Raw genomic sequence first — 23,374 nt, forward strand, 5'->3', positions numbered from 1 at the left:
TATTGTAATGTTCGGGAAATCTGCAGCAGCAGAGCGTAAATACACAGATACGCGACATATGTGAAGTCCAATAGTATTCTTATGTACGTAAATACTTGTATTAAACGAAAAACTCTTCAGTTAATTTATAAACAAGTTTCATTATATTCGGTCTATCCAACATTCATACATATAAGATTTAATTTTACCTGGTATGCGTCTTTGATGTTAATAATTTCTTTGCTCTGCGCCACGACGCCAGCAATTCCTACGCCAAATGGTAAGCGAATTTCTTCGGTACGAGCTTTCCTTACTGCATCTTCCAGCTCTGCAACATAGCAAGGATCACAGCAGTCAGTACCAGAAACTTAACTTACTCCTAACTCTGGGTCCTCCAGCTTTGTCTGTATTAGTAACTGATCGTGAAAATTAAGCATTCACATTTCCACATCATTGTTATTTCCAGTCCAGAGGTGAAAATAAAGTAACACGTTCCACAGCGCAGCCATCTTGAAGTGCTGTTGGCTTCTTAGCGGCGAGCTCTAATTTATTTAAACGTTTAAAACCTACTGGTTACTATATGTATTTTTTTTTCCTTGGCACTACAGCCCCAGTGGGCCTAGGTCTACCCCCATGAACTTCTGCCTTCACTTCGGTTTCTCTAGATCTTACACATTCGGTAGGGCTCCTTGGGCGGGTGATCAGCTCGTCGCAAGGCCTCTACCTGTACACAAACACAGAAAAACGCACACAAACATCCATGCCCTGAGTGGGATTCGAACCCACGATCCCGGTTTCCAAGAGAGCGAAGACAGTACATGCCTTAGACCGCCCGACTACCGTGACCGGAGGTCACTATATTTACCACCTGCTTTAATATACCAAAACTCTGCATTGTGCCCACAGAGTGTATCTGTGTGTTCCGTATGGTTCTGACAATAATCAGAGGTTATTCCCCTAAACAGCATAAACCGGTTGTCTTTATAGCAGGCACTTAATATTTTCTGTGAGGTACGGACTGAATTTGTATATACCGTTTAGAAGAAATCCGGCTGTTTCTAACATTATATTGCGTCGAACGATGAGTTGATAAGTGAACAACAAATTATAAATTATGTGGAATGAAGCGATCTTTGCCCAATTGGAGGTACTATTCCGTCATTATTTTTGGAAACACGGGCAGAAAACACAATAAACCTCAGTCAGTATGTCCAGATATATTTGGTCATGGGATATCCAAAATACGTGGCAGAATTGTACCTATTCGACTGCGAATTTATATAAACTGTAATTAAAAATATGGCGCGTTATTAATGGAAAAATAATTTTGTGAATATTAAAGTACCTTTGACATTTTATTTTATGAGCAGTGATGTAGGATGGCCGGTCACGGTTGCCGAGCGGTCTAAGGCATACACTGTTTTCGCTCGCTCGGAAGTCAGGATCGTGGGTTCGAATCCCACTCAGGGTATGGATGTTTAGTGTTTGTGTGTGTGTGTATGCGCCGCGTTTTCCTGTGTTCCTGTGGTCATCCGCCCAAGAAGTCCTACCGAATGTCTAAGATCTAGTAAACCGAAGTGAAACGGAGAGATTCATGGAGGTAGGCCAAGGCACAAATTGGGGCTGTAGCGCCAAATGAAGAAAATGTGGTTTGATAGGTATTTGGCCTTTAAGAGCTGTCTAGCTAGTTAACTCATAGACGAATTTCTGTCACATTACATTCCGAGAAAAATGTTAAGTAATGGAAAGTTTATACTGAACAGACGTGCATCCAAAAGGGGGCTCCCATTTATAAGTCAGATATATTTATCGATATTAGAACTCGATATTGTAAATTTTTTATGCTCGATTGTGTAGACACGTTATTGCTACAGCAGCAGATGTTCATGCGTGAAATTTATCACCCAATAGAATTTGAGCTCTCGCATTTTACACATTGTCGATCACATCACTGATTGAATGAATACTTGGGCGCAAGAGACATCTGAATCTTGCGGCTGCAATCGTCTGCTGATATTTCCAGGTTCTGTCAATCCATTTCTAAGGCTCAGAAGGGAAGAGATAAATCTCCGCAGCTTCTCGCGTCAGTCCGTCTGTCAAGAAAATCATTTATACTGTAACGTGGATAGCCAGAGCGTTGCTAGGTAACTGACCATTAAACACCTCGCGACGGAACATACGCAAGGCGACAATAGAAGTACGGCGTTTTCTATGAGGTCGCGCTGCTATGCAACCTCGTAGTAAAGTCCTTTACAACAAGATAGGCTGTTTTCTCTATGATCGGTGCGGAGGCTATATAACGACAGTTACAGACAGAACAGATAAAAAACCCCGTGTAGAGGCGGGGCCGAATACCTCCACCGTGACTCTGCGAGTCGTAGGAGGCGACGAAAAGGAAGTCTCAATTCTGAGACAGTAAAATATGGTCGCGAGTCCCAAGGGACTCGGATCAGAGAAAGACTGCGCTGGCAAGAGCCAGCAGCATATAAAAAAGACAGACCCGTCCTCTCGTCAGAGAAGGCGCCCCAAAGAAACAAGACCGTAATTGTCGAACGGTAATAATTAATATCTGGTCATGAGCCCCAAATGGGGCTCGACACCAAGACTTACTGACTGACTGACCGTCAGTCGCAATGTGACTTTGACTTTTACTTTGAACAGATAAAAAAATTGTAGCATAAGATCTGTAAGTTAGGCATGATCTGCTCTGTAAAGCCTGTACTGACAGAGGACTTATTATAGTGCAGAAGGAAGAGTTTTCGATAACATATTTTATGTGAGAAATAGACACTTGAAAGGTTTAGTGTATTCATAAGAGACAAACCCACCTTCTCGTCCGAGAGGATGTTACATAAGGACTATTACCGCAAGAGTTCAGTTGGAAAGAAAATCTCTGGTCGTGGGCCTCAAGGGGCCTGACGCCAAGACGAACTGATTGGCGGTAAACCGCCAGTCGTAAAGTAATTTTGACTCTGACTCTGACTCTGAACAGATAAAAAAAATGTATGGAGGCGGGGCCGAATACCTCCACCGTGAACCTGCGAGTCGTAGGAGGCGACGAAAGGGAAGTCTCATATCTGAGAGAGTGAAATGTGGTCGCGAGTCCTAAGAGACTCGGACCCGAGGAACACTGCGCTGGTAAGGGCCAGCAGCATATACAAAAGACAGACCAGCCCTCTCGTCAGAGAGGGCGCCCCACAAAAACAAGATCGTAACAGTAAAACAGTAATAAATATCTGGTCATGAGCCCCACCAGGGGGCTCGAAACCAAGACTTGCTGACTGACTGACCGTCAGTCGCAATATGACTGTGACTTTAACAGATTTCAGCTTTTAAGAGCCAGTGAGAGAGTGCAGTTGAGTTCCAGAGTAAGAAATGGCAAGAGGACTTCATAGTGACCTGAAGTGCTAGTTTCTATGTTGAGATCCGTTGCCAGGAGACGATAGTGAAGACGGAAAATCCTTGTGCGTGTGCAACGGTGAAATGTAAATTGTGTAAATCAACGATAGCGCTGTATTTCCAGTATTTAAGTGTGATTAAGAGAACTTGTAACCAAAATGTTAATAAATCCAATCATCCAAACTAGAACCCGTCATTTTCGTCCCTTGTATCCCCCCCCCCACACGTGACAATATACATCAATATTCTTCTTCTTTATTTCATCGTCATCATTATTTTCTTCCCCTATTCTGCAAGTTGGTTGAAGCGGTAGCATGTCTGAACTCTATGTGGGAGAGGTTCGGTTTGAATCTCGGGCGGGACACGGAATGTCGTGACTAAGACTTTCGTGACTTTCCTCAGTCTCTCGTTCATTATGAATCTAATACAACATACCACATAAGCCAGAACCGGTCACTACACACGCACTCTATAGAAAGAGACAAGTGATATTTTCTGAATATCGGGAGGATTAACATATTGTAGCGTGTAGAACCGTTGCTATGCAACAACCATCAGATGGAAGGATATACCAGACCAGTTTCAGGGCAACGGCTCGGTAAAAACTTTCCCGCGGCAATGGATATTCATGCAGCAGAGGAAACAGGGTGTTTCTGCGTGATTCATGTTGAGATGGACAAGGTTAGAGCTTAGTCAGTTGAGTATGTAGTTTTGCACGAAAGTCTGTGAAGAAAGGACTTGAGCGTGTGAAGCTGAAATTATCCACTGTTAGAAGCCGTTGCCAGGAAACGACTAGTTCAAGTAGACAGAGAAAACATAGCGTGAGTTCTAATGATTTGTAAAGCGTGGTGATTAGTGATAGCATTATTATTATTTGTAGTTACGTGTTGTGTTTAAGTGGTCAATAAATCGAGTCATCAATCCAAACCACGTCTATAGTCACACTCTAATACGTGATAATACGAAGATTCTATGTACGGCTTCTATGACGAGTATATACCTATATTTAAAATAAGTTAAAAGTAATTTAGGAATCTTTTAAAATATTTTAACCCATTGACTGTTGCACGTTTTAACGCTGATGTACCGAATAACTTTCGCTTTCGCTGTAATAGTACTCATACATGTAATTAATTAATTCTAGAGAATAGAAATAACGAATAACGAAAGCACTTCTTCATGTGTTAAGAATCTTATTATGGTGGTCTCTATGTAATGAAATGAAATTGGTCGAACTCGATGGATGTGTTGCTCACCAGAAGGGCTTCTGTTGAAATAAGAACCCAAGTTAACAAAGGAATGAACAGAAGAAAGGATGGAATGAATAGAGAAAGTAAAGGAGAAATAACAAGAATGGAAGGAGAAAGGAATAGAAAGGAAAAGAGGGAGAGAAAGGAAGGGAAAGTAGCAACAATGAAAGAAGACAGGAATTGAAAGGAAACAAAAAGAGTGAGAGGGGAAAGGAGAAATGGCAAGAATGGAAGGAGAAAGGAGTGTAAAGGAAACAGAGAGAGAAATGAATGGGGAAATGGCAAGAATGGAAGAAGAAAAGAATAGAGAGGAAAAAAGAGAAAGGAAAGGGGAAATAGCAGGGATTGAAGGAGAAAGGAGTGGAAAGGAAACAGAGAGAGAAAGGAAAGGGGAACTGGCAAGAATGGAAGGAGGAAGGAGTGGAAAGGAAAAAGAGAGAGAAAGGAATGGGGAAATGGCAAGAATGGAAGGAGTGGAAAGAAAACAGAGAGAGAAAGGAAAGGGGAAATGGCAAGAATGGAAGAAGAAAAGAATAGAGAGGAAAAAAGAGAAAGGAAAGGGGAAACAGCAGGGATTGAAGGAGAAAGGAGTGGAAAGGAAAAAGAGAGAGAAAGGAAAGGGGAAATGTCAAGAACATAAGAAGAAAGTTATATAAAGGAAAAAATACAGAGAAAAGAAAGGGGAAATAGCAGCGAAAAAGAAGAAAGGAATGGAAAGGAAACAAAAAAGAAAGAGAAAATTAAAGAAGGAAAGTTAAGGAGGAAAAGAACAAAGAAAGAAGAAAAGAAGGAAACAGAAAGATTGAAAGGGCGAAGGAAAAAAAAGATATAAACAGAGAAAAAACAGGAAAAGAAAGAAAGGTGAATAAACTCTCCAAGTTCTACAAGGGACATTAGACTGAATTTGTTGTCTAATCTAACAAATTCTGCTGAAAGTGTAAACTGAGCTTGTGCGATGCTCCGATGTCCAGCTCTGTTAACAGTGTGTACGGTTCAGATAGCAGCAATCCATTGTGCACTAGTGGGAATCCACCGGGTGCACAAAATTACACGCACACTAATTTATGTAATGGCTAATACCTAAGGCTGCCGGTCACGGTAGCCGAGCTGTCTCAGGCATGCACTGTCTTCGCTGTGAAGCCGAAATCGTGTATTCGAACCCCACTCAGGCCATGGATTTTAAGTGTGTGTGTGCGTTTTTCTGTGTTTGAATACAGGTAGAAGCCTTGCGACGAGCTGATCACCCGCCCAAGGAAGCCTACCGACTGTCTAAGATCTAGTAAACCGAAGTGAAACGGAGAGAGTCATGGAAGTAGGCCAAGGCCCAAATTGGGGCTATAGCGCCAAAGGAAAAAAAACTCTAAGTCATACACCTGTTCTTTAATTTATGTCCTCGTTCTATTTTCTGTCACATTATTTCAGATAGCTGGCCTTTCACGTCCCCAGTATAGGCACCGGGTGGCGCAAAAATATTGAATGTTCGTAGTTCTGTGAGTCTAAATAAAACTTATGCCAGTATTGTGACATATAGGCCGTTTCTATAACAATAGAGGAAAGTCCATAAACATTCTAACGGCAACGAATACAGGCAACAGTAGAAGAACTGCCGTTTCTATGCGACGGAAGGTAAACACCCCCTTATGCACTTGACAAGAATATAGAGGAAACTATTTTCTATGTGGTCTGCGCCAAGCAAATGCGCTGAACAATAGAACATATTTTGCCATGTAACAAAGCTGTAAACACGCATTCTTAAAAAAATAAGACAGTGTCTCAGAGATATGTGATGGGGTTGTATGGATTGGATTTATCTGGCTCAGGATAGGGACCATTGGAAAAATTTTTTCGAACAAGGTAATGAACCTTCGGGTTTCTTAAAATTTTGGGAAGTTCTTGAGTTGCTGTACAATTCTCCGTTTCTCAAGAAGGTGTCAGATCCATAAAGTTAGTTAGTTTAACATTATTTATTCTGGTCCGTCACACTAGTTAAATATTATAACAACGAAAGGAGAAACAGCTTAACCACAACACAGATCCTTAACCAATCATAAGAACGCTGCCCGGACCTCAAAGGGTGTCAGATAACACAACAGTCTCCTGTTTTGACAGAAGAGGCACGGGGAGACAAACCTCAGCGGTCCAAGATTTTAAATATTAAAAACATTAATAATATATTATTAACTTAAACACCTATTATCATAATTAAAAATCTTTATACAAAACTTTAAGCGTATATACTATGATCTATGTAAGAGTAGTTCCTTAATATGTTGTTATTGCCTTCTGAAGATGGTTACAACCGACCGAAACATGTAAAGGCAATATATAAATATATACTGAGTCACACTGGATAGTGTTGTCAAATCATTTTTAATAGTTAGTTAGTTAGAGGAGGTTTTTAGAAAGTTTATCTTTTTTTTAAATGAGGGATGAATGGAACTGCTCATCTCCTGGGCAGCCATTTTGGCTCTCACCAAACCAGCATAAAAATTGGCATTGGGTTCTCACCTGTATCCACTGTGACGTCGAATAGTTTGGCCACGAGGTAGCGACCATCTCGAGGTCCTCTGGCTAGGAACAGACTGCCTCGGTCTGCGTGTGTCAGAAGCCCCACGTTCACAAGGATCTTGTGACAGAGGACATCTATGTCTAATTCGTTGGCCACATCCCTGATCAACTCCATAAACAGTTCACTCTCATCCATCAAGTCCAGCTGTTTCCGTCGCAGACTGCTAGCCACTGGCCTGCCACACACATGTGAAACATGGTAAAACAGAGTAACAAGGAACACACCACGCATGTAAACTACACCAGTAATAACAAGAACACATCACCAAAAGGGATAGACGACAATTCCACTATCAAGGAAGATAAAACACGATCCATATTGAAGAAAGCAGTCTTCTGGGATTTGGCACCGTGTATATGTGGTGTTAACCGACGGTTCGGAGGAACGTATCGCCTCCATCTTCAGGGTAGAAAAAAAATATATAAGAAATCTGCAAGCAAAGAGACCGTGAGAACCGGTAAAAGCAGTCTGCTTTCTTCATAGTCACCCTCCATGAAAGCCTCAAATCTTACACGATCCATATTGGTTCACGAACACATTTCTTAACTTAAAAATAAATTTTTACACACACATTTTTTTTTCCTTGGCACTACAGCCCCAGTGGGCCTAGGCCTACCTCCATGAACTTCTCCGTTCACTTCGGGTTTTCCTGTTCTTACATATTCGGTAGGACTCCTTGGGCGGGTGATCAGCTCGTCGCAAGGCCTCTACCTGTACACAAACACAGAAAAACGCACACAAACATCCATGCCCTGAGTGGGATTCGAGCCCACGATCCCGGCTTCCGAGCGAGCGAAGACAGTGCATGCCTTTACACACACACATTCATAACATAATTTTAACGTAAAGGAAGGCTGCTGTTGTGAAACAAATTGAATTTTGTATACAGTGCAGTGGAAAATTACATTTTTAAACTATCCTTTGTGAAAGTGATTGCAACTACGTCACTTCTAAGTAATATACTTCAAGAATGTTCTTATAATAAAAGTTTACATCAAACATCTATTTCGACAATGGAAAAATAAACAACTACATATAGTGAGCATCATGAATGTTTTAAGTGTATATAGTCTTGTATAAACATTTACGTATTGGTGGGTCCCTGGTCGTAGTGGTTATACCTCCGATGATGATTCATTAAGAATCGAAACAGGTTAGGTAAGTAAGTGCTGAAGCGGTGAGGGCATTATATGTCACATTGGACTGAAATAAACTTAGTTACTATAGGATTCTGACGATGGTGTATAACACTTAGAGATATTGGGTTTTCGGACTTAGCCATCGTCCTGGTATTAAGATAACTAAGAAAAACACGACGTTTCGGAAACTGGATCTGTTTCCGTCCTAAGATGAGGGAAAACACCTATTCTGTTGGGTCCCTTAGGAAGAGCTAGCCTCAATCACTGGTCGTCGTGTTTCTCTTAGTTACCTTAAAACCAGGACGATGGATAAAGTCCGAGAACCCAATATCTCTAAGTGAAATAAACTTAATTGTAAAATAAAAAGAGTAACTCCATGGAGCAGACAGTCTTGCTTGAGAAGCTCACAGTAGCTCAGATGGTCAATAGATAATTATGTGAATTGAACCATCAACACAGCATAAAGAAAGACATCTTCAAGGTGGAGAAAAAAAATAGATGTTGTGGTGTCTCTTACTCGTTTTATTCTACGCACATGTATGCTATGTGTTTCGATCTTTATTTATGTCATCATCAGGCAAATTCCATAACACGTAAACTAAGTTAGTTGAATTTACGTGTAGTTACCCCAATAAGGATACATAGTGGGGTCTGATAGGAAGTTGATTTCCTAGGCAACGGGTATCAACAGAGCGCGTTCCCGTAACAACAGGTTGCCATGGGATTATTATACATGCACTTCCGTGACAACACTTTACTAGGCATATTGGTAACTGTGGAACTGGAGGTGATTCCGTGATAACGCGTGCTTAGGCAGACAGTTACCGCAAATATGATATAGAGAATTCTTCAAAGAGGTGTTTCCTATCAAAGCCGCCGTAAGTTATAAAACTGAGAGCAATTTGGCCAGAATTCCGTGTGGAGGCGGGGTCGAATACCTCCACCGTAGCCCTGCGAGTCGTAGGAGGCGATGAAAAGGGGAGTCTCGAATATGAGACAGTAAAATATGGTCGCGAGTCCCAAGGGACTCGGAGGCGATGACCAGCAACAATAGTAAATGACAGACCCGTCCTCTCGTCAGAGAGAGCGCCCCACATCAACAAACACGCAACTGTCTGATAGTAATAAAAATATGTTCGTGAGCCCCAGATGGGTGCTTTATTCCAAGAGAGACTGGCCGATTGATCGCCAGTCGTAACATGGGACTCAGACAGAGACTCAGACTGAGCAGAGAACAAACGGGAGGCTAGTATGGAATTGGACTTGGCTTCATACATACTTCAATCACAGAGCATCCAATAGTTGGAGTGTTGAAGACGTTAGTTTATGCGTGTAATTTTAAGAGAATACCAATAAATCCATTCATTTGATCTAGAACTCGTTACTTTCGTAACGCGTAGCCTGCTACACGACAGCATTATGCAATTTTTGTAGTTGTAATTATTAGCGAATACACCTTAAAGAATGTAAGCAGTATATGCAAGTTAAGGCAAAGTAAGTTTGTTGCTATAGGTTAAAACTCATATACTAGGAATTAATATATTTTGCTTATTAATATGATACGTCTTCAAATAAAAAAAAGTAAAGCTATCCCTGTAACAGGACGTGAAGGCTCATAGGGTTGTGAGATGTTGAGGCTCCCACATTTTCTAGACAGTCGGCTGACAGATGGCGGTGAGGTTGTCAGCCTTACGCGCCGGCCGCCCTTTACCCCCAGGAATATTCCTGATACTCATTTCTGTTAGCGGCTGAGTCGACCCCAGGGCCATAATGCGGCTGGAAGGAGTAGGTCAATTGAAAAAATCCACCTCGTTGGGATTCGATCCCGCGACCTTCCGGGTTGTGGCCTAGTACCTTAACCAACTACGCTACCGCGTGCCCCCACGTCCTCAAATATGTATAAAATTTAATTTTCAGTTACCCTCGTCTTGTTAATGTTTATACTTTACGTATTATATCCCAGAATATATTCGTAGAACTCTTCATGTTATTTTTAAATTTACTAAGATACCCGTTTCTGTTTCTCAGTCACCTTCAGTGCGAGGTAGGCTGCACTTCTTACCACCATCCATCGTACGATTTGTAAGCTCATGCAATCATACCCTATTGGTGCTTCTCTTATTATATTAAAATGTCGATCATCTGCTGCCAATTCTTCCTTATTAAACCTGCGTACTCGTAAGTTATATTGTTCTCAGGTGTCTATGTTTATTGGTTACGGCGTAATCTGTGATAGTGCCTTCAGTATTTCCATACGGTACTCATGGCATGATAAATGTTAAGGTTATTCACAAGAAGTGACCGCGACAATGAAAAGGTCAAATTGTCTCGCTTAACTAATTGAGCTTTATACCATGAAGATGTATGTGGGGGACTGGATGTATAGAACCACATTTTCTTGACCTCGGCACTAGTTGGAGATGAGTGGTCAGGTTGACTGCTTTACCTCCGAGGAAAGAGTCCCCGGTACCCATTAGATAGGAGCTTGGGTGGATCCCAGAGCCAGTCTGGACGACGTGGAGAAGAGAAAGTTCTTGACCCTACCGGGACTCCAACTCAAACTCCTCGGTCGTCCAGCCTGTCGCTATACCGACTATGCTATCCCGGCTCCCAACCTTGATAATATTTGAAATTATAATTGTCATAACATTTTAAATTATTACTTACATTTAATTGCTAGGTGAATTCTTGTTACAGATAATGGAACAAATCATGATGACATAAGAAGGATGATTCTTGTCAAAATAGTTTATAATTATCAATTTCTCTTTCTTTTTTTCAGACCAATAACATTAACATCAGCGGAGGGTAAGTTTATGAATTCATTATCAGAGTCTACAGTAATGCTGTTTTGAGATTATTTCTTTTCCTCGTTACCCGGAAGAACACGTTTAATTTGCAAAGTAAACTCGTTGCATAGTCCGTGTTAGAATTAAATGCGGAACATAACCACTTACCTACTGGGCGACTTCGCCCTCTTGATGGGCGAGGAAGCCAGCCAATTTTGGAAAAGCTCCGACGTGACGGAATTGCGCTTGCTCCTGGGGATGATACCTCCGCTGTTGCCGGTACCGTGTCCATCATCGTGCTGAAGACTCGCTGTTGAGGAACTCCGCGATCCTTCGTGAGTTGCGCAGGTGACACTGCGGCTGCATCGACACAGCAGCAGGCGTTGCAAGAAGTCAGGCTCCGCCTTCTCCAACAGCCACTTCTGTATAACTTGAGGGTGAGACTCAAGGTATTGCTCGACATCGCTACTGGAGGCTCTTCTACTGACATCGACGACTTCCTCGGAGACAGAAGTCCTACCACCTTCACCCTCCATCACCTACTCCCACTAACTGTGCATGGCAGAGTTGCACCAAGGTATTCTAACGCACGTCATTGTGAGAGTATTCAATGTTCACACTGGAGAATGTTCGACCTCAATATTAAGCAACGTAACACAACCACCAAAATCTCTTGAAGATTTAAAACTCCGTTCATTTGGGATAATTCTGTTTTGCGAAAACGTAATCATGTGCAACATCTCAATAAAAATTTATTCTGCTGCCTAACTGCGTAATATTCCGGCATGTGAGTGAAATATTATGTGAAAGAGCTTACAGATTGTTCACACGCATCAGCACCCATAGAGGTAGATATTATTGTTTTCTTTTCCCAGCATTCTGTTTGATTACATTAGTTGGTAGACCTGTTCTCCCATTTATCATAACGTGCTGTAAAATCTCTTACCCCACACCTGTTGAAAACTAATTAACTGGAAACTTCATAATCACATAATCGTGGTCTATATTTTGAATGAAGGGGTTTTGTACTTAACTGAAGTACTTATACATTCATGCTGGTACGAAACAAATGTTTCTACAGTTCGAGAAACGTGGATACTGGAGTCGGAGGTACTTAGCGTGTCATTAACTTAGTGCCTCTTGACGTTCTGATGTCACAAATTTATATCTTGTTTAATCTCTGTCTGTCTGCTGTCAGTCTCTTCCAGACAGTCCAGCCTGACGCTGCGGTAAACTGCCATCAGTTATTTGCTTCAGCAATTAACTAACTACTCGTTCATTTGTCCGTTCTTCCATAACTTTTGTAATCTGTCTATGTACATACTCAGAAAAAAAAACGGAAATCCTTGCTTTATTCAAACAGGCTACGACCTGAACAGACACAGCCTCCTGCCACCGTCCGGTTTAGCAGGACACGCATTTTAATTAAGGCCAATCCATGTTCAGGAATTTATCTTCGAATAATGTTCCTCACATGCTGGGAAAAAAATAATGAAATATTACAGTCTCATAAAATTGAAAACTTCAGGGATTGATATTTATGAATTTAACAAGAACAATTCATTTCATAATTATGTGAAATGTGACCTATATAAAAGTTTTATCATATGAGTCAGTGTTACTTAAAACAAAGAGGTACACAATTCCTGGATTACATTTATTACTTATTAAAAATCTGATTCCGTAGAAAGTTTCATAGCCTCTTGTCGAATACAGTCAAAGATGACGCACTCATTGAACAGAATGTTCATTACATACATAGGCCGATATCCATTACGGATTCTATGATTATTCTTGTCATTAAATAAAGTGTAAATGCGAGTGTAGATTAGTAGACGTTATGTTAAATGAATCTGACATCGTCTCTTACTTCAACTTTGTTTCCATAGCCACTTAAATGACTCACTCTGAACTCAGATATGCGGGATGCTATTTATTGAATATTACGTTTGGAACTGAGAATAAAATAGCCAATGACTGAAGCCTTTTCGAAAGAATTGTCAGTCTTTTTAGAGGATTATCCATTGTTCACGAAAGACGTCACTTGTATCTGCTGTAGGCTGGTCGATGGAAGGTGGCACCCGGCGATGTGTATATAAGAGCGATAATTTCATTTCCTTCGAAGAAATGATTTGTGACGATCTTATTTGACTAAATCACAGCTTCTTCCTCGATGATACAGACACCACTGCGACTAGCCTATCCCCGGTGTTCGTTTTATATCTGCAAAGAGAAAGTAAGACAGAAATACATGATATTCTCTGATTCTTGTAAACATTAAACACAAATCAATTTTCTATCTATTTCTGTTGCTCCCACTTAGAGCACAGGACGTTCGTGAAACGTTTTGTTTCTTAGACAGTCGGTAGGAGTCCTTGGGCGACGGATCAGCCCGTCGCAAGGCCGCTACCTAAGGTAGGCCGCACACCGACATGAGTCAAGACATGTAACAGTCAAGACACGATGTCTGCGACATGACGCAAAGAAAGGAGGACAGTTGAAACGAATGAGATTATGAAAACAGCCGCACACCTGTCTGAGTCATGATGCTGACGTCAGCTTCATGCTGCAGACACGTCCGGCAAGACTCGGCACATTCCTTTCTGTTCGTCAAGACTCACACATCAGTACTCAAGGAACAGCCCCAGTGTACGTTATCGGCATGACGTCATGTCATCAACTAGAGAAGATGTGATAAGACGCAGACGCGTGCTACATCGGTGTGCGGACTTGAGTCTGAATCACGAATGAAGCACGACTGCGTCTTTTGCCTCATGTCTTGATGCTTGTCTTGACGCAGTTGGTGTGCGGCTTCCCTAACACAAACACAGAATAAACGCAAACAGACATCAATGCCTTGAATGGAATTCGAACCCACGATCCAAGCGTTCGAGTGAGCAAAGACAGTTCATGCCTTAGATCGCGTGGCCACTGTGATCGGCACATCTCAATTGAGTGTATATTAACAGTCATTGGGATTTCTAGCGTAAAAAATGATATCTATTTACATTTATATAAATAGCGGGGTCTACACGGCACCACATCCCAGAACGCAGCACTCTTCAGTCTTTTTTTTTTTTGTATTTATTCCTCCAATTTAATCGGGTTCATAATATCCCCCTTGCATTATTCTTGTTTGCTGATTCTGCAGCTTAGGTACACACTAATGTTTTCATGTCGTTCTCGTAAGTTCATTCGGAAAAAGCAAAGTACTTTCCCTGCTTCTGTCTCGTAGTCACTGAAAGCTTTATTTCCGCGCAAATCGCATTTTCTCTGTAACACTATCCTTTCTAACATAAGGGCTTCCTTTGGTACACAGTCTACTGTTACATAGTAAGGCTTCCTTCCTAATATCTTCCGAGGCACGTCCAAAATATCTATAAAGACCACTGCAAAAAATACCTTAATTCTTCCTATTGCTTATGTTTTTTTCTGGCTCTACAGCCTCCTTGGGCCCTGGTCTCTGATTTTCAGTTTCATGATCATTTTACAGACGATGGGCCTCCTTTGACGGGAGCTCAGCTCGTCGCAAGGCCTCTACCTAAACACAGAATAAGCACATACACATAGCAAACATCCATGCCTTTTGTGGGATTCGAACCCACGATCGCGTCTTCCGAGCGAGCGAAGACAGTACATACCCTACACCGCTCGGCTACCGTGACCGGAGTTGTTTCTATATTACTATAACTAATTAACGAAATAAAAATGCTAACCATTCAAATTATTAACACACCTGCCAAATCGCAAATTAACTCTAAATAGTAAACTAATTATTAAGTAGCTGATAGTCCCTCAGCTGGTCATGGAATTACTCGCTTTCTGTTGTACCTGCAGGCTCAGTACCATGTTCTTGCCCATCAATGGACCAAATCCAACTCACAGCCTTACGTTCACTTCCTCAGATCCGTGGACTCCTCCAGTCAATGGACCAAATCCAACCCACATCCTTACGTTCACTTCCTCAGATCCGTGGACCCCCCCCCCAAGTCAATGGACCAAATCCAACACACATCCTTACGTTCACTTCCTCAGATCCGTGGAATCCTCCAGTCAATGGACCAAATCCAACCCACATCCTTACGTTCACTTCCTCAGATCCGTGGACTCCCCCCCCAAGTCAATGGACCAAATCCAACACACATCCTTACGTTCACTTCCTCAGATCCGTGGAATCCTCCAGTCAATGGACCAAATCCAACCCACATCCTTACGTTCACTTCCTCAGATCCGTGGACTCCCCCCCCAAGTCAATGGACCAAATCCAACACACATCCTTACGTTCACTTCCTCAGATCCGTGGAATCCTCCAGTCAATGGACCAAATCCAACCCACATCCTTACGTTCACTTCCTCAGATCCGTGGACTCCCCCCCCAAGTCAATGGACCAAATCCAACACACATCCTTACGTTCACTTCCTCAGATCCGTGGAATCCTCCAGTCAATGGACCAAATCCAACCCACATCCTTACGTTCACTTCCTCAGATCCGTGGACTCCTCCAGTAAATGAACCAAATCCAACCCACATCCTTACGTTCACTTCCTCAGATCCGTGGACTCCCCCAGTCAATGAACCAAATCCAACCCACATCCTTACGTTCATTTCCTCAGATCCGTGGACTCCTCCAGTCAATGAACCAAATCCAACCCACATCCTTACGTTCACTTCCTCAAATCCGTGGACTCCCCCAATCTACGCATAGTTAGCCCGATTGGCATCTTCCCTTGAAATTTGAACTTATCTCCGCCATTAGTGACGTATGACTCCAAAAGTCTCGTATTTCTTCGTTCTGTATACAGACCTATATAATGTCCCGGCTACATAAAACCTTGCAGGAAAGAGTTTCAAACTTGAAAAGCTTCTGAGATGGCAACGCTGGAGAAAACATGAAGATTGAAGTATATTAACAGGGCCCGTTCTTCGCGCAGAGATGAAATCTCAGAACCAGAAACGTTAGGTAACTGTGAAACGTCATTGAGAATTTCAAGGAAAGATGAATGATAACTTGTCGAAAATATGACAACACTTGAATTGGTGTTGGGTTCTTTTTTTAACCTACTTCTGTCCAATCAACTTTGTAACCGCACATAGTGACACATCACAGGTTTCATTTTTTTTATAATCTGAACATTCTGGCTTGTCGGTTTATCTTGCAGACGTCAATACGTTGTAGGCAGTAAAACTTGTTACCAACTGCAGATACAGCAAACAATCTGTTAATGCCTCTTCATTTTGTAAGGAGAAAGATTTTTTAAATGTATTTATTTATTAAGCAATCAGAATGTACAATTCTATAAGCTAGTTTGCTGGCGTAAGAGGTGTTGTGCTCTCTAATGATGTGATGAGTCCCTTCCCAGTGGGAGGTTCCTCTTAGTTTTCTTTTAGGTCAGCTGGCCAGTATCTTCGGAGTGTTCGATTGTGCTGCGGTTCAACGAGTGGCTGTAATATGTCGTTTGGGTCATTTGCTAGTTTGTTGTGATGTGTGGTACTTTTTTCTCTGATGACGTCTTTGATGTATGATGTATTTAGATCTGTATGTAACGCTTGGTTGTTTACATACTAGGGTGCATTTGTTATAATTCGAAGTATTTTTGACTGGCTTCTCAGGATTATTGATATATTTGATTTACTAGCTCAACCCCAGAGCTAGATTCCGTAAGCCCAGACTGGTTTGATTATTGTCTTATAAAGCAGGACTTTGTTTTCTATGGATAGGTTGGATCTTCTTCCAATTAACAAGTTTAGCTCCTTGGTTTTTAAGTCTATCTCTTTGCGTTTTTTGATTACGTGGTCTTTCCAAGTGATTCTACAATCCATATAGATTCCGAGATATTTAACGCTTGGAGACTGTGGGATATTATTATTGTTCAGTCTTGCTTGTGGACAATGCTCTCGCCTTAGCGTGAAGTTCACTTGGATAGTTTTAGTCTCGTTTATTTTAATTTTCCATTTGTGTAGCCATACTTGTGTTTGGTTTATGTGCTTTTGTAGGATACTGGTGGCCTTTGCTGGATCTGCATGGGTTGCTAGGATGACTGTATCATCTGCGAAGGTTCCTGGACAACGCAGAGAACATCACTTCCCAGTTACTCCATTGTTGCGTGTTACTAATCAGGTGCCTAGCAACGTGCGTGTTTGCAGAGCCGTTCTTTAGGAACGGCTGTCTCGGTTTTACGGTTCTTGCCTTGCGCAAATATGTCACAATACGAACGGCCTTTCGTGCTCTTATTGTAGCGTTCTGGAGAAGGAATATTAGGGCATGATGTTTAAAACACGTTAACGTAATAGAGCGCTGAGATGGTATGGCCATGTTGAGGCGCGTCCACATTATTCGTGATCGTTCTCGTGCTCGTGTGACTCGCTATGCTCGCAAGTAATGTGGACGATATGACAAGTCACGAGACAAGCCAATTTTAAATTTTTAATTTAAAAACTATAGCCAATAAATTAAAATACGACTACCGCCTATACACACTGCGAGTAAATATACGGATCCTCACGCACCGAAGTCTGGCGAGCTACTGAAGTAGTGTGGACGAAGATTTACGAGCACGAATTAACGAGTCTCCCGACGAGCACAAGCCTGGCGAGCGCGAGCACGAGCTCGAGGACGAGTAATGTGGACGCGACTTTGAAGGAATGAAGGAGGAAAGATTGCTGAAAGAATCTATACCACTCGTCTCTACAAGGAATAATAAGACGGAAAAGAGGGAGGCCTACATACAAGTGGAAGATACACGCACTAAAACTGTTATGCAGGAATGTGTTTGGGAGGACGGAAACTGGGACAATTTACTGTGGAAAATGAAGAAGGAGAATGCACGAAAATTAGAAAAAGAAAATGCGCTCTCCATTCATGCATTTATTTTATATGCACTCTGATTAAATTTACTGTGACATTACGTCTGAAGGTCGAAATCGTGGAGCTAGAGGAGATGTCCACTGCCAGGCAGTGCGACGAAAGATGAGCCGTTCCAAGATTCAAACCATACCCCTCTCGGACTGCAAGCCCGAACACTGCTACTTTGTACTGCGGTACAGTCTAATCGCCTGGCTACTGGGTTCGGCCATGCAGATGTCTCAATAAGTTGTACAAGAAGCTAATCTGCTCCGTTTCACTCCATTTGCATTTATTAATGGTCAATCAAGTGTGGCAACAACAGCGAACCGCTTCCCTCGTGTAATATCTCTTTACAGGAATTGTCTAAAGGAACTTCTACTTGTTGCACTTTATAGAGTCACGGAGCAGGCAGGCACAATGGCGACACACGTGATTCACATTCCGAATTTACCTGAGATTGGAGGTAAAAGTAAAGTCATCCCTGTGCTTAAGTAATTAAGAACTACACCATGAAGGCGTGTGAGGGAGTGGAGGCATTGGTCCACGTTCTCCTTGATCTCGGAAATATTTGGATGCGATTGGTCAACTTCACGCCCCTGCCACTTTACCCCCGGAAAAGGAGCACCTCCATACCCGTTGGGTGGGCCCCAGAACCGGTATGGACGACATGGAGTAGAGAAAATTCTTACTCCTAGCGGGACTCGAACTCCTCGGTCGTCCAGCCCGTAGCCAGTCGCTATACCGAATGCACTACCCCAGCTCCCATTTATCTGGGATTAAAGTGTTTTACTTCGTCCATCTTCCGGTATTCTAAAGAATACAATTTTCAGAGACTGAATCTATTTCCGTCATGAGGTGAGGGAGTGAGACACATCTCTTTGGGTAGGTTAGAAAGAGCTAATCTGAATCACAGGACTGGTTCAAGTATTTTAAGGTGATTATTTAACGATGCTATCGGTACCGAGATTATGTAGCATCATGATAGAACGATTAATGAATGTGAAACACTTAGTGGAATGAGAATTGGTAGGGAAAACAGAACCTAAGGCAGTGACAGTGACGTGACCTGGAATCGAATTTGTACCACCGCAATGGGAAGCCGGCGATTAGCTGTCCTGAACTTTTCGCGGTTTTATTTTTAATCTCTCGACACAAGTATCTACATATTGATGAACGCCGGCCACTGTACCACACTACAATTCTCATTCGTCATTCGCAGTGACAGTGGCATTGCAAGATGAAGGTGAGTGAACGCGAGATGGCGTTGCTGATACGTGTGCTGACTGCGCTTCGGACTAAAGTACCGGGGAAGCACCGTTAGAATCTGTGGATGTAGGGGCTTGTCTCTCTACAACCGGGCCCATCCAGTCTCTTATTCGGTGGGTCCCGCGAGCTGATCCCTCACCTAAGTATAGTGTCGAGGCTAAAAAATGCGTGAAGCTATACCATCATCCCCATGCGTCTTCATGTCATTGTAAGCACAGGGAGAAGTTTGAGAATGATGAATTGAAGTGTCTGTGGATGAAATCGGCCGTAGCCTCTTATAACAAAGCATCAAACATAGTTGAGCACAGCAATACATGCAATGTTTAATTCTTATGTTATTAAACGATGTTCTGTCAACTACAGAAGTTATATGCAGATGAATGCGGTTGGAGGAGGATCAGTAATGCAAGGAGACGTTCGTGACGATGGTCTCTCGAAACTGAGAGGGACCACGGACGTTCACTTGGGAGATCCAGTCTCCTAGCCAAGGTTCGAATTTAAGACCATTTAATCATGATCCTCGGTAGCCTATCTGTGTAGGTGTAGCCTACATCTACGTCATAAAAATAAGAACATCATAAAGTGAAAACAGCGTCATGAAAGCGTATTGGAAGAGTTAGAGAAGAACTCCACGCATTCATTCTCAGCACTAGATGAAAGCAAGAGGTCAGGTTCACGCTCTGATCACGTATTTCTGGTGCCTATTGGATATTTGGGGTGACTGACCACAGAGCCAGTCTGGAAGTGGCAGTAAAGAGACAAATCATGGTCCTATCAGGAATCGAACTTGGTTATTCTAAGACCATAGCGATAACTTTACTGAGTCACATTGGAGTGCGACTGGACGTAGAAAACTTTAACTATTATGACCCTGTTAATGTGTGATATGTTTACGAGGGTTCTTTTACGTTGTTCTAGATTCTAGGATTTATATAACTTGACTCTAACCTAGGTCTGCTCAGTTGTAAACACATAGAATCCCCCAAGTACGAGTATACAATATTAATTACTGTGAAATATTTAAAAGCTCTGTAACGACGGAGACAAGATCTCAAACGGAAAGGAAGATAACAAAGAAGACGAGAGAAAAGATTAAGGTTGAATGAATTCGGCTTGGCGCCCTCGTACAGACACTATGCAATATTAATGGCCTGCCCTTATGGATGTAGGGGATATGAAAGGGCTAGAAGAAGGAAATGAAAGAAAAGTGAAAAACGATTTACAACGCATTTTTGCTAAGAAACGGGTTCCATAAAATGCTGGGAAATTCTTGAGTAGCTGCAGAAGTGGCGGCTCCTCCAGAAGGGCTCAGTTCAATGAGTAAGTAAAGCGTCAGAACGTGTTAATTCAGATATTAGGAACCAGGATAGCCAAGTCGGTATAGCGCCTATGCTACAAGCCGGAAGGTGGCGGGTTCGATTCCTGATGAGGTCATGGGATTTTTCAGTTCATCTAATCTTCCAGCTGCACTATGGCCCTGGGGTCGACTCGGCCTCTAAGAGAAATGAGAACCAGGAATCTTCCTGGGGGTAAATGACGGCCGGCGGGTAAGGCTGACATCCTCACGGCCATCTGTGAGTCGATTGTCTAGAAAATGTGGGAGCCTCGACGTCTCACAACCCTATGGGCCTCCACGGCCTGTTACAGGGACAGCTTTACCTTTTTTATCTTTACGTTAAGATATACTCATATGCGAGATCCAAGATAATAATTTTGTTTAGAGACTTTTAGATTAGAAACCAGAACATAATAGAGAAGGAAATAATCTTTCTGAAGGCAACAGTTCCCAGTTTTAGGCACGTTCTGCTATTACTGTCATAACTGATGCTAGAAACTACGGTATATTTGTACGAGTGTATGGTATGCTTAAGTGAAATGGAATCCAAGTTAAGCATATGCAGACAACTAATGACTTCGTAGGACTGGAGGTTCTCACAGAAGTGGTTATGAAGAGTACTATCATCTAGGACATAACGCCGTGTAATCCGTTTTAAGTCAAGCGACGTTTCGGAGAAATATATCACCTCCATCTTCAGGGACGAATGTAGCTAAAATCTATAAACTATTCCTGTAATAGGCCATGAAGGCTCATCGGGTTGTGAGACGTCGAGGATCGCACATTTTCTCTAAACAGTCGGCTCTCAGATGGCGGTAAGTTTGTCAGCCTTACATGACAGCCGCCTTTGACGCCTCAGGAAGATTCCTTTCCTGGTACTTATTTCTGTTAGAGGCTGAGTCGACCCCAGGGCCATAGTGCGGTTGAAATAATTAGGTAAATTGAAAAAAAAATCCACTTCACCTGGATTCGAACCCGCGACCTTCTAGCTTCAAGGACAAATAAGTCGAGAAATATATCAGAGTGAAAGCATGTAGCAAACCATCTGCTTTCACTCTGGTATATTTCTCGACTTATTCGTCTCTGAAGATGGATGGGACATGTTCCTCCGAATCGTCTATTGAGTTTCAACGGATTACACGTCGTTATATCCGAGAAGATGGTACTCTTCAACTGTTGACTTCAGTTACATTTCATTCACAAGACTGCAATAAACCAGTTAGTGCTTTCATCAGCATGCAGGTCTGTTGTGTAATTTATGTTAACTAGCAACAGAGAAGGCTTCGTCTCTTACATCGAGCCCTTGTTGATAATATGATTGATGATCACCAATACGGCAGCATAATAAAGAGCTGCGATCCCCGCTGTGGCCCAAGGAGGTAGCTGAAGTTGCCCAATAATATATCAGGGCGCGCCTGACTTGAGATGGCAGTCAAGTAGTAAGAAGTCCTCGGTGAGGCAAGGTTCTGGTCACTTGCTCCTCATTACCTCAGAACTCAGGCTCTTCGGCGCAGCCGTGGACACTCATGCTGCTGGTAAGGTAAAAAGTAAAGTTATCCCCGTGCCATGTAGACTTGTGGGGAATGAAGGTACAGCTCCACTATTCTTGATCTAGGCTCTAAATGGTGTTAAATGGTTAGTTACACGCCCCAGTCGCTTTATCCCCGGGGGAGGAGCCGCCAGCACCCATTGGATATGAGGCTGGTTTTGGCCTCAGAACCGTTATGGACGCTATTTAGAAGAGAAAAATTTATTGCCGCTGACGGGCAGCGAACCCCGGCATTCCAGCCAGTAGATCGTCATTATACGAACTGAACTATCCCGGCTCCCAATGTTGAAAACAAATGTTGGGTTAATACTGCGAAAAGGAACGGAAGTGAAGGAAGTTAAAATTGTCCCTACGTTTAATTAACAATCACATGAAAATACGAAGACATATGGAGGAGTGAAGTGATAGCTCCTTGGCACTATATGGAAGTGAACGGTCAGCTTCACGCCCTGGCAGCTTTATACTCGGGGGATTCTATCCACTGGTTTGATCCCAAGACCTGTATGGAAGCTGTGGTGAATAGAAAAATATTTGCCCCCTTTGGAAATCAAAAACCGATTCTCTGGTGGTCAGTGCTGTAACGAAGATAAACTGACGTTACCATAGCAGCAACCACGCAGTCAACGAAGCTGATAACCAACCAACAAAATAGCCAAGCCACCAAATAACGAATAATTAATCAGCATCCAACTGTAAACCTAGAATGGAATTCAGACTGTGATCTTCTGGGTTGTGACACCGCGAAGTCCTGTAGGCGTATACTAACCTTTCGGAGGGATATGCTACCGACACCTTCGGTGTTAAAATATGTGGATGGAGGAATTGGCTCGGTTATACAGTATACAATGGTTGCAGTGAAAATGGTCAGTGAGACCCAGGAGTGAAAGTAAAGGTAAAGCTATCCCTGTAGCAGGCCGTGAAGGCCCATAGGGTTGTGAGACGTCGAGTCTCCCACATTATCTAGAGAATCGGCTCAAAGATGGCGGTAAGGGAGATCCAGGAGTAAAAGTAAAGGTAAAGCTATCCGTGTAAGTGGCCGTGGAGGCCCATAGGGTTGTGAGACGTTGAGGCTCCCACATTTTCTAGACAATCGGCTCACAGATGGCGGTAAGGGAGACTCATCCGTGTAACAGGCCGTGAAGGCCCATAGGGTTATGAGACGTTGAGGCTCCCACATTATCTAGACAATCGGCTCACAGATGGCGGTAAGAGAGACCCATCCGTGTAACAGGCCGTGAAGGCCCATAGGGTTG

At 42.5% G+C, this 23,374-nt stretch overlaps 1 protein-coding gene across 1 annotated transcript in view; it reads right to left on the bottom strand.

Moving 5' to 3' along the window:
* The window catches only part of LOC111869292 (cGMP-specific 3',5'-cyclic phosphodiesterase), a 114,714-nt gene extending 92,811 nt beyond the window's left edge, over positions 1-21,903 (bottom strand). The window contains exons 1-4 of the mRNA XM_023860691.2: positions 21,867-21,903; positions 11,294-13,348; positions 7,137-7,372; positions 189-307 (exon numbers count right to left, since the gene is read on the bottom strand). Coding sequence (XP_023716459.1) covers positions 189-307; positions 7,137-7,372; positions 11,294-11,661 — 723 coding nt within the window. The 5' untranslated portion in view covers positions 11,662-13,348; positions 21,867-21,903. The remainder of the gene's footprint in view (positions 1-188; positions 308-7,136; positions 7,373-11,293; positions 13,349-21,866) is intronic.
* Positions 21,904-23,374: the final 1,471 nt, after the last annotated feature.

Source organism: Cryptotermes secundus, unplaced genomic scaffold (genome assembly GCF_002891405.2).
Source record: "Cryptotermes secundus unplaced genomic scaffold, Csec_1.0 scaffold124, whole genome shotgun sequence".
Lineage (NCBI taxonomy): Eukaryota > Metazoa > Arthropoda > Insecta > Blattodea > Kalotermitidae > Cryptotermes > Cryptotermes secundus.